The sequence below is a fragment of the Parambassis ranga genome, chromosome 2 (genome assembly GCF_900634625.1).
Source record: "Parambassis ranga chromosome 2, fParRan2.1, whole genome shotgun sequence".
NCBI lineage: Eukaryota > Metazoa > Chordata > Actinopteri > Ambassidae > Parambassis > Parambassis ranga.
In genome coordinates this window covers 21821554-21839214 of record NC_041023.1, presented here as the reverse complement: position 1 = coordinate 21839214, position 17661 = coordinate 21821554, and the positions used below count along the sequence as shown (strand labels likewise).

The following is a 17661-nucleotide window of genomic DNA, read 5'->3' as shown; positions in this document are numbered from 1 at the left end:
TGGATGTGTTTTAATGGCGTGCCCCAACTGAAGTGGTTATGGGGACTGAATGATAACACCTGAAAGCCACTCATTACATGCTCATGCTGGAACACTGTGTTTATGTGTGTGCTATTGGTAGCAAGATCTTCATGGTTTGATAGAAGCCATAATTTTCACCTGTCAACATCATCTCTCAAACATTCTCATTGTCTTCCTCCATTTTCATCATGGTGTCTCTTTATTTTTATCTCTCTCTTACTCTAACATTTTTTTTTCTTGAGATGCTGTCTCTGTATTTGTATTTGTTGCTAACTCATGTTGTTTTTGTGTGTGTTTTACTTTGCAGGGTTACACAGATGAACCAGTGTCCAAGGTTTTGTGTCACGTGGAGGACGGTTCAGTGGTGCAGCTGGACAGGTGGAACCTGCTGGTGGAGAAGAGTTCTGCTAAACCAGAAGAGGGCACGCAGAAGGTCAGATGTGATTTAGCAATCTGGGTTGGCAGTGATGTGTGTATTTGTCTATGAACTATGATAATGATACTATGCATTTGAGAGGTTATCAGGAATTCTGTGTCACATACAGTATCTTAAAATTTGTCACAAATGTCCACTTGGATTCAAGCATGAACTAATTACATTTTTGAGATCAATGATCATGGTCTCTATGATCTCCAGAACCTGCCTCCTGAACTCCTGAATAGCATATTTAGCAATACTGTGGTAAGGTTACTGTGGAAGCCCAGTTTTGGTTTAATTTAGGCTCCTGACCTACCTGCCAGCGGAGCGACATCCAGAAATGTCGGATGTCGGTTGGATGAGTGTCATCAGCCTGGATATGAGCAGACTGTGTGACTACACTGTATCATATTTATGTGTTTCCTGTGTCCTCAGCTGCCCCTGAATGTGTTCAACAACTACTTCAGCCTGGGCTTCGACGCTCACGTCACCCTGGAGTTCCACGAGTCCAGAGGTCTGCACAAAACATTTTAATGTCTTTCAGCTCAGTATTAACGCCATTAGATCCTCTTTTGCTCCCATTAATGCTCCATCATCCTCCACAACTGTAAAAACAACACGAGCAGAACAAAATAAAATATTTAAAGGACACATTGCTTTGTGTTTAGTGCATTCATGTATTCTCATTCTGTTTTCTCTGATTGTTTTTCCAGAGGCGAACCCAGAAAAATTTAACAGTCGCTTCCGCAACAAGATGTTCTATGCAGGGGTGAGCATCCCAACACACATCAGAAGTTTTCTTTTTTGTCTGCCTGACTGACACACTCACACACCAGGAGGATGATGGGAATTATGAAGCTTATTTTAAATCACATATTTTTAGTTCCATCACTAAATGGGTTTTTCTTCAATTATTTTTGTAATCAAAAATAAACACTGGGGGTGCCCAGATAGCGCAGCTGGAAATACATACACCCCACACAAAGTGGGTCTATAGTCCTCTCTGCATTGTCAAACTATCAATCAAAGGCAGAAAATATCTCAATTTTTTAATTATGACGCCTTCAGTGGTGCTGTATATGTTTGCTAAACAAATGTCAGTCTTATTTTCTCAGTTCATTCTGACCTTTTTATGTTTAGTTATCCCACTAATCAATTAATAGCTGCTCCAGCTCCTTGCAGCATTTGAAACTCCTCTGATTTAAATCTAATCTACAGTCAGATGTTTAGAAATGTTGGATTTGTAGCTTTTTGGATGGAGCAGAGTCTTTGAGCTGGAAAGAAGAAACGATGGGTGGGAGTCGGGGCGGAAGCATGCAGGGGAGTTATCTCTATTTAATGAGGGAAATGTAATGAACTGTAATTCTGTTTGATTGGGTCCCTTTCTCTCTGTGTGTGTTTGTGTGTGTTCAGGCTGCGTTCTCAGATTTCCTTCAGAGGAGCTCCAGGGATTTGTCCAAACACGTCAGAGTGGTGGTGAGTGTTAACACACACTCTCTCCCTCGGCCTGTATCGTCTTCCATGTCGACATGTCTGGGCAGCAGGACGGCCCGTTTAATCACCCAGCCGTCCTTCATCTGCTCTTTAAAGCATCCGCCATGTTGAAGTGTCCTTCAGTAAGGCAGTGAAGTCTTATAGGGTCACCGTCCCGCTGCTTTGCCTGACCCTGACCTCTTTCAGTAATGATTCTCATGATGAGTTTTCTGCTTACCGGTAATTGCCTGTTAAATAGTTTGATATACCCAAATCAAAGACTAAAATAATTCAATTGAAATAATTTTGTCCAATTAGCAGACCCTGTAACTAAGAATCATCACATCACCATATTTTTAGTTATGTGCTAGCTCCTACTTGTCAGTTGCAGTAAAAGTGTTGTCTACAAGAACCATTGTGGGTATTGATTTAACACTTATATGTTGATGTGTATTGGGATGTTACAGTTTAATATAAACTTTGGCACACCTTACTTCACATCTCTGATTCCCCAGTATTCCTTACTAAGAGTTGAGTCTGAGTCTGGTACACATATAATTCAATTACTTCTACTCTCTACCTGACAACTAAGGGTGAACCACAGAGTTTGTCTGTCTGTCTTTCACAGTGTGATGGCACAGATCTAACTGCCAAAATCCAGGAGCTGAAATTCCAGTGCATCGTGTTTCTGAACATTCCCAGGTAGGTGGATTTTTGTGGAGGCTCCCGGTTTCCTGTGCATTTGCATCTGCACAATTTGAAACTTGTCATATGTGTACAGGTACTGTGCTGGTACCATGCCATGGGGAAACACAGGTGACCATCGAGATTTTGAACCGCAGCGCCATGACGATGGCTGCATCGAGGTCATCGGCTTCACCATGGCCTCACTGGTAAGAAACTCAAAAGAAGGTGAAGCCAAAGCAGAGATAAAAAGTGTACAACATTTCTGTGTTGTTGTGATTATGCTACAAGTCTTTTCTTTATTCTTTGTCCACCAGGCGGCGCTGCAGGTAGGAGGTCATGGAGAAAGACTACACCAGTGCAGAGAAGTCATCCTCACTACCTTCAAGACTGTACCTGTGCAGGTGATTACACATACACACACACCAACACAACCAGCTGCTAAAATGATTTACCTGCTGAGGGACTGAATGCAGTATGTAGTGCAGTGATTGATAAGTCTGTGGCCAAAGGAGGAAGGAGGTCCCTCCTATATTTAAACACTTAGTCCAGCAGTGTGATAGAGTCTGCAAATGTCAAGTCCCTGAAACAGAAATTCCACATATGTTATTGACTTCAAAGTCATATAGTTGACCTGCATGTACGGTACATGTATTAAGAGCTGTGTCACTCATGTCCTTTTACCTGGGGCCACGGTCATGACAGCTGCTGTATTGTATCATGTAATGAATTTCTTGGTTGTGCTTCTCTCAGTGACTCTGTGTGGCTTTGTGTGTGTAGGTGGACGGCGAGCCGTGCCGACTGGCTCCATCCACTCTGCGCATCTCCCTTCGAAATCAGGCCAACATGGTCCAGAAGAGCAAGAGACGCACCTCTGTGCCCCTGCTGAATGAGTGAGTCACACACACTTACACACACACACACACGCATACAAACACACAGACGGAGGAACTAGGCCAGCAGTGTTGTAAAAACCAGGTTTGCACTGAGTGAGTCATACAATCTGTTTAGTGGGAGCTGACATTCACTCTTCTCAGTGTCCCACATCTCCCCTCAGCTCGCCAAACCACAACCAAAGGAGGGATATGTAATGATGTCCGCTCGAGTTAATCAAAACAACAGCATCGTGTTTATCTCAAGTCACACACTGACATGTTATACTGTGCGGTTTTCCCGTCCTCCGTGTCAGAAGGAGACGCTTATTGATTTCTGTCGGGGATAAAGAAAGCAGGGCTGTCTTGTGGTTCCCTGCTGTTATGAAAATCGTACTAACTCTCCTCCGTCCCTTTAGGACTAATACTGTAACTCTTCATGTATATCTTTGTCTGTATATGTGGGTCTGTTTTCTGTAACCAGCTACAGTAGATGTGTGCATGTGAGTCACAGACCCGTAGAGAATATCGAGCTGCAGTAACTACTGTCACTGCTTGACGTACTGCTGTGCTACTGTACTCTGTGCTATCAATGTTTGTCTACTTACCTCTGGGCTTCTCTCCGTCTGTCCCTCCTCCTCCTCCTCTTTTTGTCTTGTCTTTATTCATTTTCTCATCAACACGTCTGCGTTCTCCTGGATTATTTATTGTTTTCATTTGTTTACCTTCTCTCCTCTCCTCTCTTTGTTTTGTCCTCTCCTCTTCATTTTCCTTTCCCTTCCCTTGACACTCTCCTTACATCTTTCTCACTTTCTCCTTTTTTCTCCTCCTCCTCTCCTTTTCCTTGTCTCCTCTCCTCCTTTCTTTTGTCATTGCCTCATATCCTCCTTCCATTGTCCTTGTCCGTTTGTTGCCGTTTCCTCTCATCTCCTCTCCTTCCCTTTTCCCTGTCCTCCTCCCCTCATCCTCTCATCCTCATATTATCTCCTTCCCTCTCTTCATTTTTCACACTTGTTTTTTGTCTCTTTCCTTCACTCCTTCCCACCACCACCTTCTTTCTCCTCTCTTTCCTCTCCTTTCCTTTTGTTTCCCCCATTTACGGTCCCTTCTCTCTCCTCCTCTCCTCTTCTTCTTCATTTCCTTTCCTTTGTCCTCCTGCCTCCTTCTTCCTCCTCATCTACTCTCTGCCATACGTTCCCCCTCTCTTCTGTGTGTGTGGGTGTGTGTGCGGCCGTAGTATTCAGAAGGTGTGTGCAGCTGATCTGCGCCGCCTCTCTGCTCCCCCCGACTCCTTCTCTGTGTAAGTACCTCAGCCCTTCTGTATGTGTTTGTAAACATTTTAGAGAATGAGCTGGTCACGTCGTGTCATGTTTTGTCAGTCGGGTTCGACCAGTATTGGATCTCATAATCTTCTATTGATGCTAGCCAGTGTTTTCCTCCTTTGGTAGCACAGATAAATGCTTTTGAATTGCCTTATGCAAACTAATCTGTTGGAACAACATCAGGAGCATTCCACACTGGATTTCTTAGTGCAAAAATGGTGTTAGACAGTGACAGGTTATTAACTGTTTGTATTTTTACAGTCTCTGCAGTTTTTCACACTAACTGTGCACACATTAACTGTAGAAAGTCTGCAAGTCAGCCAAATACTCACAAAGTTTCTGTCATGTGACTGCTGATCACAAGTAAGCTAATCATGGCTGCAGAGATGCACTGAAATAGACTTTTATAGAGTCTTTTTTTATTTAAAATATGATTTTAAACTTATATTTGGTTAGAACAGAACTGTGTATTACATCGGTCGTACCCCGTTGTGTTGTGCAACTGTGAGTGTATGTTTGTATGGAATATGTGTAAGAAAGAGAGACAGACAAAGAGAGCGTGTATGGTGGCATGCTGAAGTCTTCCCATTTCTCAGCATGTTTGTGCTTTTTGCCTGGATGTTTTTCCGCTGTAGTCCCTTCACCTCTAACTGTACCTGGAGCTCTGCTCTTATAAAAACCTGCACCAAACCTTGGTTCTTACTTGATGTCCATACCCCTCCCCCTGCTGAGGAACAAGTGTCCTGTTAATATTAAACCTGACACTGTCTGTGTTCCTTTGCAGGTAAGAGTTACATGTTTGTAAAACTGAGTGGAAACATGATTTGTGAACAATATTTCATTCAATCAGACCACGCTAAAGGCAATGATGTCCACAAACATTGCCTTTAAATGTGTTGGCCCACCCTGAGATCAAACGCAGACTCAGGGTCATGTCACATGGACAGCAGAGCGCTTTATCTTTCTTTATTGTGACATTGTTACTCCAGGAATATTTAACTTAGAGACAGCTCAGAAAAATAAACTGAGATAGGATTTACAGAGTAAAAGCTTATATTTAGTTTGTGATGTGTGTGTCTACATGTGTTATGTGTGCATCCGTACATATGTGTGCTCTGATCATTGTATGCCGGTGCCTGTCTGAATTGTGTGTGTGCACGTACATGCACATGTGTGTGCGCATTTTTTACAGTCCTCACGCAGTTCCGGATCGTCTGCGTCTTCGAGTGAATCGGATTAGCCTCCAGGAATACGACAGGCTGCAGTACGACAAGGAACGACTTCGAGACATCTGTGAGGCTCTTTCTCTCAAAATTTAATTTGAAAGTTTAAATAATAAAAAAAAACAATGTAAAGGTGGGTGGTTAGCTAGCCAGCTGTGACTTAATGTAGCAGCATGAGACGCTGTCGGTATTGGTTGGTTTATAGCATACATTCTAGTCTATTCTTATTTTGTTAACACTATACAGTAGAATGGAAAATCCACATGTGATCAAGATGCTAACTGCAGTTCACTTAACAGCCACAGGTGTCACTATTAACAAGGATTTTTGATTCTTTTGGAACACACTGTACATTAGTAAACAGCTAGCTTGTAATTATTGTGCCAGAGCCAGATTATTTACACCTTAGTTACATTCAGCAGGTGGCCACAATAATCAGGCCATTTTCCTGAAGGTGTTCTTGTGTGTTTTCCAGCCATCCCTGTTGGCATAGTGGTGGTAAGAGGAGACTGTGATTTGGAGACCTGCAGACTCTACATTGACAGATTACAAGAGGCAAGTCTTTATCTTCATCTTCATCATCACTTCACTGTTCTGCTCCTCGCTCCTCTCCTCTGCTGCTTCTCTTTCTTCATCATTATTTCATGCTCCACGCAGCATCTTCTCTCCTCTCTGGGTTATTTATAGACAGAGGAGCGAGCAGCACTGGCAGTGCAGAGCTGTTCCTCAGCTTTGTGGCGTCTCATGTCGGGAAAACTTTCACTAACGCGACTTTAACATCTGTGGAACTTTTTTCTTTTTTTTTTAATGTAAATGCTTTGGCTGTCTGTTAACCTTGAAACCTGTCTGCTGTGTGCTTGCTAGGATTTACACCAGGCGCCATCTACTGGCCACAGAGTGCACTATCAGGTATATGACTACTGGGTGTCTCTCTGCAAGGGTGGAAAAACCATTAGGACAATTGGTCTTTTTATGTGAATTGGTAGATTCACAGTGAACACCCTTTAAAATCAACAATTTAAATCAAAAGACAACATACAGTATAAACATCTGTAGTCTTTACAGATTGACACCCATGTTGTAAAATCCTGTCTTTACACACTAGTATGACCTTTCTGTACACATAAAATATTTCAGGCTAATTAAATAAATAATTAAAGTATAGATCTTGTCTCATTGTCTTGATCGTCTCTGTCATGCTACTTTCTTTACAGCTCCTCTAAAGAGAAACATTTAAATGATGCTCTTCTTACTTCCTCTGTCGTTTACTTTCTGTTTAATAATCGCCTCATGCAAAACTTTAGATATTTTACTTTGTGGAAATATGATCAATATCACAGTGTCTCATTGTCTCCAGGATGAAAGCCGAGGTCTCCCCAGGACCAGTTCGACAAGCAGACTGTCTCCCAACTGGAGCTTCTTGGACTGTGAGTCACTGAAAAACACAGAAATCTTTGAAATCAGAAGCTCAAAAATAAATCTTACGCAATGTGAAATGAATGAAAATAATCCTGGGGTGGCTTGTTGCTGTATTTGTCGACTAAGGTCTACTTGAGTTTACCCAAATTAATATTTTCCCTTTTTTCTTTAGTGCAGGGGCTAGATTCAGCGCTCCTTTTAGTTTAGTAGGAAGTATTTACTGCATGATTTTGTGAGTTTTTATTTACTACTTGTTTTTGCAGTGTAGTAAAAAGTAAACAAATATGTGTTGTGTGTTTCTCCTCTACAGCCACATCAGCTGACCGCTTCTATCGCATTGATAAGGCCCAGGTGTGTGATCACCTTCTCTTAAAGACTTTCATTAGACTCATTATTTTCCTGTAGAACTCTCTGAGCTTTGTGTGTCCTTGTGTGTCCTCTCCTGTGTGATTGTAGGAGCATCTCCACTTTGTGACAGAAATCTGTCAGGACGAGGTGTTCATCCTGGACCACGAGGGACCAGTGGTGAACCAGGGATCGTCCACAGGGATGCCTGATCTGGTGGTGGAACCTACAGCCGGGTACGTCAGCAGAAGTCCTGGTGGTTGTATAAACCTTTATTTCAAACAGGGAGGTCCCGCTGACTTCCAGTTAAGTTCCTCTGCTGTGATGTAAACCAGGCCTGTAGGTGTGTATATGCTCACATGTAACATGAACATGTTACATGTTCACGTGTTGCATATCGTGTGTGTGTGTGTTTTAAGCTTAAAATCATAATAGGAGGGGAAAGGAGGAGAAACAAACACAGAATCAGCACGACATCTTTATTTTTAGATCTGGATCCATCATTATTATATTAATTCAACTGTTGTAGTGTGCTGATGAATGTTTAGCTTAGTGGAGACACTTTTATCGATGTTTTCTGTATTGACATAAAGTTTTATTTTATTTTGTTTACCCACAGACTTCCTTTAACTCCTGAAGAACAAGGTATGACGCACCTACACCTACACAACACCCTACATCCCAACATGTTTAAAACCTGTTCTGTAGTTTTAGATCCTGGTGTGTTGTTCCCCTTCACTGAAATAATCTTTTAAACCCCCTTTGGGGATTTCTATTGTGTGTTTCAGTCCCATAAAGCAGCACATGTAACATTTATGTTGCTCTTAAACATCCTCAGACGTTTCTGGAAGGCTGAAGGTTGTTTACTTTTTCAGAGGAAGTCCTGGGACTCTCCAGTCTTTGAATGCTTCCTCATCCTCCCTCTTTTATGTTGCTGACTGCAGCTCTGTCAGTAAACAACACTGCTGTCACACCTTTCTGTAGAATTTGTGTCATATTAGTCATGGGGTGGACACAGACACAGGTGCTCAAGCTTCTCTGAGGTTAGGTTTTTTTAGGTTGTTTTATTTCAGGCACTTTGACTTTAACCTGACTGGGTGGAACAAAGTAAAACTGAAAGCTCAGCAGAGCACTGTGTCTGCACAGGTTCACTTTGAATGCTTTCACACTCAAATGTCAAACAGATCAGTTCTTTACCTTAGACAGTGTTTCCACACACAGGCAGTCTTTGCTGTTGCATTCTGAGGTCTCACATGATGATGTCTGTGTGTTCACAGCACTGCTGACTGCTGCCAGCGCCGGGGATCTTTCTATGGTAAACCACTTCAGCTGTTGACACCGGAGCTCCAAACATACCTGATGATAAAATCTACAGTGATTCATGATGATGAATTGAATCATGCTGACTCATGAGAATGCTGGCCGCCTTGCAATGAAGTAATAATTAAAAAAAATGTCAGTAATGATTATTTATTTGGATCTGTCCAGCTGTCAGAATGTGTGCGTCGGGGTGTCAGCTTGCTGGTCAGGGACTCTGCAGGCTGTTCAGCGCTTCATATAGCCGCCCAGAATGGACACACAGAGCTGGTCAGCTTCATACTGCAGCAAGGTGAGAGAGTGCAGCACCTGGTACGGCTCCATGGTGTAGCTGAGCAGATAAAACTTTTACCCACACTCTCACAACAAGTTGCATTGTGTGTATTGTAGGCAGCAGATTTGACTGAGTTATGTTTTCTTTGTCTCTTCCCTTCAGGCTCGAAGGTTCTTCTAGATCTGACAGACAAAGAGAAGTAAGTTCCCGCTCTTTATTTCTTTTACTCTGTGTAGAGTTCATGTCTTTTTATCTAATGTATCTAAAGCCGTGAGAAACTTCATGCCAGCAGCTGCATCCTTCTCAAAACTTCCTTTTCTCTTTTGACGTCAGTGTGGTCAGAGAACCTGTAAAATACACACCGCATGTAATTTCAAGATGACAGTGACATTTTCCTGGTTGACATAGATTATAATCATAGTGTGTGTGTGTGTGTGTTTGTTTGTGTAGAGGGGACACTGCCTTGCACAAAGCAGCCGCAGAGAAGCAGCACGCTGTGTGTCGATTGCTGGTGGAGGCTGGAGCTTCATTAGAAAAGACTAACTTTCAGGTACAAAAACAACTGTGGGGCTGCAGTGCGTCACTTCAGAAATGGAAATGATTTGCAGAGAATTCTCTGTAGTGTCTCGCAGGATGTGTTTCCTCTGTAGGCCTGCTGCTCTGGGTGACTGCAGAAAGGGGAACTGTGTTTTGTGAAGGTGGCTTAAATTAGTGGAGGAAAACAAAGCTCAGTGTGGAGGCCTCAGATGCTGCAACGCTTGACTCACAGATCATCTATAAATGGGGGAAATTAATATAATTATATAATTATTTAACCAGGTTGTAAACATGTTTGTGTTGCTGTAGTTAGTTGTACATTTTACACATGGAGGTCTATGGTGATTGACTCGCTTTAAGAGCCATAAGGAATTGCAGTTGGCTACCTGTGTGTACATGCAGCTGTAAGGAAGCATAAGTTGAGAGGATTTTTAAATTTGCATCACAGCAACCGCTCAGCCGTACTATGCAGCCAAGCAAATGTATATAATTTGATTACATCAGACTAGACAGATTCGTATCTGTAAGATTTAATCCAGCTGCCTGAAATTAATCTGACTGAGTTTTGAGAAAACACACATTTTAGTTGTCAGATTTACTAAAGCTGCAGTAGGAATATCTAACTGGAACTACTTGTTTTGTCACCTAACCACTCTGAGTAGTCATCCACTTGTACATCTGTTGTTTTGAAGCTCGGTGCAGCACTGGACAGTCCATGTTAATCCAAATATGGGCCAAGAGGCGGAGCTATGGTATGCAGCGGCCGTGTTAGCAGGAAGCTCCTGATCTGACTCAATGCCCACTTGGCCTTTTTAACATGGAGGTCAAAGGGGAATTATTTTTGGAGCCACCCTGAAGTGGACACTCTGGGAACTGCAGTTTTTGGAACTTTGCCACTCTTGTTTCTTATATGCATAATTCATGTGAAATAGTTTTATTTTAATAAACTGTGTCCTCCAGGGGAAATCGCCGGCAGACCAAGCTGAGGGAGACTCGGAGCTCGCCTCCTACCTGAGCTCCCAACAGCAAACATCATCCACCGCCCACGAGGACCTGGAGACAGCAGTCTGAAGCTCACACACTCACACACTCTCTCTCTGTCTGTCTGGACTATGCACGTGTCGTTGTAAAGAGAAACCGAGAGAGAAAAGGGTTAAAAAACAAACACAGTCTGGTTTGACATAAACCAGAGGGACTGCTTCAACTCACAGCAGCAGATTTTAATGGTCTACTATTTATTTGTACTTATTTATTCATATTCTATTTATTGGTTGTGCTGAGTGATTGATTGATTGAGTGATTAACAGTTCAGGATGAAAGTGCAATTGGACCAGCCGTCACACGTCATGAGCTTCTCATGTTGTAAGTCACAGTTTTGTTTAAACTTCTGCTTTGAAAAGTCCAAAAATGTCTAATTTCACTGTAAGCGTGCCAAAGACATTACACTGATGTGGTGTCACACTCAGTCCAGAGCTCCAGTAACTGTCCCACACTGTTTGTTTCCTACACCGCCGAGGAATCTCACACCTGCTGCGATGGTCATGCTGCGTTAACATGTCTGTCAGATGATGCTCGGTGTGTCTTACCTGAGTCACACAAGCGCAGGAAGTGGTTGAACATATGAACATATCACATGTATTTTAGGGAGTTCTTGAAGTTGGTCCCTGCTCAGGGTTTTCCTGGAGTTCATCTCTTCACTCTAAAAGTTCCTTTTAAATGGGCTGAAAGGACATTCAGAAACCCTTTCAAAATAAAATACAAACAAGATAAAAGCCTCTGTAGTATTACCCCTCTTGCATTAGAGCTGAAACAAGCATATGTATTGATTATCGTTTGCCTTCATATATATACATTTTACATTTTGCACCTTTTGGTCTGACTAACTGTGAACAGACTGATCCATGTGGAGTAGAAAATAATCAGCAGATCAGAAGAAACTGAACCTTCATATCACCGAGGAGACATGATGTTGTTCAGAGTGGATCAATTTGCAGCATTTCTTGTTAGTTCAGATTTTGGAAGTCAAACGTGTTCATGTGTTCATAAATAAGAGTTTTTATTGCATAATCACAGGCTACTTACAGGCTACTTCACATAGTAATGTTCTTCTGGGATGGTGTGTATCTGGTACTCCTGACCTTACAAGGCTTGTCACCTGTAGTGTGTGTGTGTGTGATAGAACTCATTCCATATCAGATCTTGATGAGTACAGTTGCCACCTGGAGACTCTGCTCTATGTGCATCATGTACTGTGTGTACATGTGGGTGTTTCAATACATATCTCATGTACACGTGTGTGTGTGTGTGTGTGCAGCATTTATCTAAGAAGAAAAGAAGAAAATCTGAGCCATATTCAATGCAATATGAATAGATGACATCTCTTTGCATTTCTCTATTAATCGTTTACATTACATTAATGTTTTTAACATAGTCGACCATTTAGCACCGAGGAGTATTGAATGTGCAATTTTACTTAAGTGCTGGTTGGGTAAATGATTGTCTTGTTTAGTTTTTTTTTTTTTTTTTTGCTTTTTCTTTGGTGTGCATGTATGTTCATGAATTGGAACAAACCTGTGAGGTCTCTTTGGATAGAACCTGTTGTGTAAACTACAGTGACATTCACAGTGAGATTCCCGAGTGTCGGTGGGAGATTTTTAAAAGACGAGCGTGTAGCCATCGTAGAGGTCGGGCTGCTTTTTGGAAACTTGCAGTAATTCCTGTGTTACATCAGTTTGTTTATCTTCACCGTTACAGGGAAAGTTTTATTGTAAACTAATTCTGAATTCGTCAATATTTAAATAGTGTTTTATGGTATGACTTGCGAATAATGGGACGTGTCCACAAATGTTTCTCAACATTTACTAAGCTGTTTGGTTGCCACAAAGCTGAAAAAAGTGTTTGTTCATGTCGACTTGTTTGTGTTCTTCAAGATAAAAACTAAATGATGTCAAACATATGCAGCAACACTGCAGGTTAGCAGCCATGCTAACAGCTAATAAATGCTTCATTCAGTAAACCAGTGTTTTTTCAGCTAAACGCTAACAGTCAGTATTCACAGTACAGAGTTTTCTTGGAAGACGTTTCGCTGCTCATCCAAGCAGCTTCATCATAGTAACAATGTGAGCATCTTGATGTTTAGCAGATATTCATGCAGCATGCTAAGTGAATATTCATGTTGCTATGCTAATGCATTTTTTTGTTTGTTAGCAAATATTATAACCACCATAACTGAAGATGCTAAAATGCTTCTAGTAAATAACATTGTGTTTTGACTTAGCCTGCTAACACTGTTTTCAACAGCACAGCTTCAGCTGATTGGACAAAGTGGACACGTACCATATCAATAAGTGTTAATGGAGTTTTGGGAAACATAAAAAAACCTTGTGATTGACTACAAATCTTCTTTCTGAAAACCAGGCTAGGACTTCTGCGATGGCTACCACTGTCAAATGTTCAGCACAGAGACTCTTGAGTGTCTGGAGATGATAAAGTGTGTAAATGAAATCCTTGAACTACAACTATTTGTGAATGATATTTTGTATGAAGTGACTGATAAGCTAGGCCTGTTCTGAACGACATACACGAGCTTCTTATCACTCTTTCTATTGAGTAGAAACATGACTTTGTATTAAGTTGTCTCATCAGCGTTGGTTATGCATGGCAGTTTCTTACCTCCATGGGATTATTTTCTGGTATTGGCATAAAACAAAATGGCATTATTGTTGTTTAAACTATTAAATTATTCTAGTTTTAAAGGATTTACACCTGACTTTCTTCTGATGTGGGACGTGTGGGTGATTTTATTTTTTTTTTGCTTTTGTACCATTTTCCTGCTGCTGATGATGATGAGATTACTTGAAGTTTGTTGTCATATTTTAATTAGTTAGTTAAAAGCAGATGTGACACTAGCTTTGTCTCTGATCTTATTTGATGTTTGAATGGAACTATTTCATAACCAGAAAACAAAAAAATGCCACCGACGTGTACATTTAAACATCATAATCATTGTTTTCATTCTTTTTAGATAATATTTCGACATGAATATTAATGAATTATTATGCAAATACTATCTCAGACAGGTTAGCAGCTCCACCCTCTTTTCTTAGCTTTTCCAAAAAAAAAAACACAAGGTGAGACTTTTGCCTAACATCCCACGATGCCCCCATAACACTGATAACATGTTAATGTGTAGCAGTCATGTTTAACAGTTAGCATACATGTTCACAGTAATGATGCTAACACACACAAACATGAGGACAGGAGAAACACAAATATCACATGTAGGGATTAATTTCACTGATAGATGACGTCAACAATGGCTGTGTGGCTCCATTCTGGAAGTTTCTGAATAAACAAAACTTTTTATTCAGTTTTTATTGAATTTTAAATCACTTTTAAAATGTTCATGGGAACAGAGTAAATCTAAAAGAGGCGCCGAATTTAAAAAAAATAGAATAAATATTTATTGTTTTTCTCGGCTCTTTCCGGTTTCCCAGAATCGACGTCACAGCGATGACGTACGCGGATGTTTAAAATCAGGTCAGGTGACATCGCAGTATAAACACTTCTTCACGCAGCTTCAGGTTTGACCTCTTGGACCGTGAGTAAGCTTTTCACTCGCTTAAGTTTCTAACTTTTAGACATTAAAACTAACTTTTAGCCGCAAATGATCTGTGTAGGGCAGAAAAATTAAGATTAAGAAGTGTTTTATGTCACTTAACTTGAGTTTTAAGTGAAAAAGTTTGCAGTGAAGAGCAACGAGCTAAGTTATCTTATTTAAAATCAGTTAACAGGCAGCAGTCGGACATTGTTCGAAACATTTCTAACCTGTTTTAGTGCTTTTTAAACAAACTGAGTGAGTAGTTGTAAAGTTTACCTCTCCATATGTTTCTCTGTTAAAGTTAAACCGTCGTACCACAGTTGTTTTTGCTACACAGCGCAGCTAAAGTAGAGCTAACGAGGCTTTAAACTGCGTAATTACCCTTCTTCTTCTTTTTTATTCTTCCGTAAGTTTTTTGACGCAGCGTATCTTCAGCATACATTGACGCGTTCAGCCATTCAACTATCAAAATGTTCATCTCACAGGGGACATTCCGGGTCAACTCTAAAAAATGAGACTTACAGCAGCTACAAAAACTTTAAGAAAAGAGCAGACTGTGATAACATACATGTTACATGATTATTAACGAGTGCAGGGGACGGACTAAACAAAGTGAAAGTACTGAGTACTTTATCTATAAATAGTTTAAAGAAGCTCGAAGTCTGCAGAAAATAGTGTTAAATAATGTTTCCTGAACTCAACAGATGTCAAATCATAACAATAAAGAAGTTTAAAATAATGTTTCCTTTTAGAGCTGCTGGTGAAACACCTTAATAATAAACACCTTAATGATGGTTGAGTGTTTTGTGTCTGTTTAATTTAACTCTTTCTTCTGTACCAACAGTTAAGCAGAGATGGTCAAACGGCACATAGAAAATCACGACCTCTTGGCCAACCAACACGGCGACACAGACCCCGACCCCAAAGCTACCTCTGACACAAGCAGCATGGAGGACACGGATGAGTTCAGGGTCATGATGGCCTACGCCCAGAGGAGAAGGCGGAAAGATGAGTCAAAGTCGCAGGCACAGGACGACCCGTCTGCCCTGAGCGGCAACGGGGATGCAAACGGAACGACTCCCTCTCAAGTCAAGCCTGAAGAAGGCTTGACAGAGAAGAAGAAGAAGAAAAAGAAGAAAAGTTTAAAACTGCTGAAGTTTTTTAAATGTGTCAACCCTCAGACAGAAGCCAAAGAGCTGCAGCAATACAGCTTGGGGAAGGTGGAGGAGGAGGAAGAGACACCTGACGACCACTACAGGTGTTTTGATCCTAAAACCCTAACAGGTGAGTTATTATGACACACAGACCCACAGTTAAGTCATGAATGATTTTTCTGTTAGACATAGAATCTTTTCCATTATATGCTCCCATCAAGTCCTGAACATTGAATTAAAATAGAAACTGAGTATGAAAATAGCCGCAGGTTATTCCTGTTCAGCTTGTGTCAGTTTCAGTTTCATTTCATGTTTTACGGTCACACCCTTTTATTCTAACTTTGTTTCATTTGTGTGTTTCTCCAGAAGAGGGTAAAGAGGAGGAGAAGTTGGGAGAGGTAGCGAGCAGACTGACAGAGATTGCTGATGAAATCCCGTTTGCACCTCCTCAGTGGGAGACGGACTCATCAGAAGGTGACGGTGAGTTACAGTGAAGACGCCTGATTAGTGATTCATACAAAACAAAATGGCGCCAGGCTCCATTGACAGATTTTGTACTGAACAACATGCGACACATTATTTATGTCCCTAACACACAAGTAGCACAAAAATGCAGACAAACGTACCAATCAAAGCAACAATAGACCAGTAACTCCTCATATTCCTACAGGTAAAATTACAGGTTTTAACAAAGGTAAAATAAATCTAATCTACTTCTCTAAACTAAACTGGGAGTGTCCTGACCATTCATAGGTGTCACACCACCTCTGTAATCTTTGTGGTTTTTCTTGCATTATGATGTAATTGATGATCATGTGTTCTGTTCAGAAAACATTGAGAAGATGATCGCTCTGCTGCTAAGGGAGTCTGGAGACAAACTAAATGAGAAGGTGGGGAACTCTTCTTCCTCTTATGACATTAAAAAGTGACAGTTTCCTGTACCAGGAATTTATTTTTAAAAAATGTGGAAGTTCTGGTTGTTTGTTACTGAATAGGAGTTTCCAAACACGCCTCTGATTCCACAGATCTTTTTACAGCCGGTTAATACTCACTGATGATCATGTGACCGTCTGACTTCAGCCTCAGTGTTAAAACTATGTTTCTTTTTCTTCCAGGAGCTGAAGGATGCTAATATCGCCATGGAGCTGTTCTGGGACTATAGTTTCTTCAAGTCTCTACTACACAGACTCCTCAGCAAGATGGGCCTCAGGAGTCCTGACCCAGAGTCCCCGGGGCCACAGGCGTCGCCCAAAACCCAGATCGCTGTGACCTGTGAGGTGAGGACACACACATGAGCCTGCTCATCTTTAGATGGCACCTTTATTTAATAAAGACTCCAGCTCAGACTTGTTTGTTTTTGTTTCTCTTCAGGTCACCAGTCGTCTGTCAACGATAAACACTCTGCCCACGAGCCGCCTGTTTAACCACGGAGCCAAATACCTGCAGGAATATTATTCGCCCTGGGTACAGGAGCAGGGGGGTTACGTACGTAGAGACTCGTGTTCGTCTTCGATCGAGTTTGACTCATTAATATTCTTTATTGACTTTTTTTTTCTTCCCTCACACTGCAGGAGGCTGCGTTTGAGAGCGATGAGGATGAAGTCGAATGAACAGGACGACGCTGTTCTCAGTGACCAATCACACTCAGGACATGTCAGTTTACATCAGCCTGCAGCTGTAATGCACCAGCGGAGCAGGACAGATTTTTACTCTTTTATTGTTATTATTGAGACGATTTTTGTAATATGTTTCTATTTGTGATTGAAATAGAATAAAAGATAAAGTGTATGGAACACAGACATTTGTCATAATTACCATTTTAACGAATTTTAAGCACTTGCACTTTAAAAAAAAGTTTATTTTTTATTTAAAACAATGTAACTGATTGTTGTATATTCAAATAAAATGTTACTTATGTCTAATGAAATGGATAATAAATGTAATTTATTTTAAAAAATGGTTACTATTTGTCTCACTATAAATTTTAAAAAAAATGCAATTA

At 41.0% G+C, this 17661-nt stretch overlaps 2 protein-coding genes across 7 annotated transcripts in view; both read left to right on the top strand.

Annotated features, from left to right (window-relative positions):
• Positions 1-13276, top strand: part of dgki (diacylglycerol kinase, iota) — a 44994-nt gene extending 31718 nt beyond the window's left edge. For 2 of the 3 annotated variants that reach the window (XM_028395224.1, XM_028395214.1), the window contains exons 14-33: positions 329-454; positions 875-953; positions 1153-1208; positions 1853-1915; positions 2541-2614; positions 2694-2805; positions 2914-3000; positions 3377-3489; positions 4706-4768; positions 5983-6083; positions 6489-6568; positions 7371-7440; positions 7743-7783; positions 7889-8013; positions 8397-8422; positions 9055-9092; positions 9266-9386; positions 9531-9567; positions 9819-9918; positions 10866-13276. In XM_028395224.1, the coding sequence (XP_028251025.1) occupies positions 329-454; positions 875-953; positions 1153-1208; positions 1853-1915; positions 2541-2614; positions 2694-2805; positions 2914-3000; positions 3377-3489; positions 4706-4768; positions 5983-6083; positions 6489-6568; positions 7371-7440; positions 7743-7783; positions 7889-8013; positions 8397-8422; positions 9055-9092; positions 9266-9386; positions 9531-9567; positions 9819-9918; positions 10866-10976 (1623 nt within the window). In that variant the 3' untranslated portion in view covers positions 10977-13276. The remainder of the gene's footprint in view (positions 1-328; positions 455-874; positions 954-1152; positions 1209-1852; positions 1916-2540; positions 2615-2693; positions 2806-2913; positions 3001-3376; positions 3490-4705; positions 4769-5982; positions 6084-6488; positions 6569-7370; positions 7441-7742; positions 7784-7888; positions 8014-8396; positions 8423-9054; positions 9093-9265; positions 9387-9530; positions 9568-9818; positions 9919-10865) is intronic. The other variant, XM_028395233.1, reaches the window with a different exon arrangement.
• Positions 13277-14384: 1108 nt separating this feature from the next.
• Positions 14385-17452, top strand: LOC114431543 (uncharacterized). 4 transcript variants are annotated; one of them, XM_028399077.1, is made up of 7 exons: positions 14385-14505; positions 15350-15789; positions 16029-16139; positions 16488-16549; positions 16775-16936; positions 17031-17144; positions 17231-17452. In XM_028399077.1, exons 2-7 carry the CDS (start codon positions 15360-15362, stop codon positions 17267-17269), a joined length of 918 nt encoding a protein of 305 aa, XP_028254878.1. In that variant the 5' UTR covers positions 14385-14505; positions 15350-15359; the 3' UTR covers positions 17270-17452. The 4 variants fall into 4 exon arrangements, with proteins under 4 accessions (XP_028254878.1, XP_028254873.1, XP_028254876.1 ...); XM_028399072.1 differs by having other exon boundaries at positions 16026-16139; XM_028399075.1 differs by having other exon boundaries at positions 14407-14509; positions 16026-16139.
• Positions 17453-17661: the final 209 nt, after the last annotated feature.

Bases quoted from the DNA above. Each gene is read 5' to 3' on its own strand.
- LOC114431543 (XM_028399072.1), top strand. From the start codon at position 15,360: ATGGTCAAACGGCACATAGAAAATCACGACCTCTTGGCCAACCAACAC. The intron at 15,790-16,025 runs GTGAGTTATTAT...GTGTTTCTCCAG, and splicing joins TGATCCTAAAACCCTAACAG to AAGAGGGTAAAGAGGAGGAG. The intron at 17,145-17,230 runs GTACGTAGAGAC...CTCACACTGCAG, and splicing joins TACAGGAGCAGGGGGGTTAC to GAGGCTGCGTTTGAGAGCGA.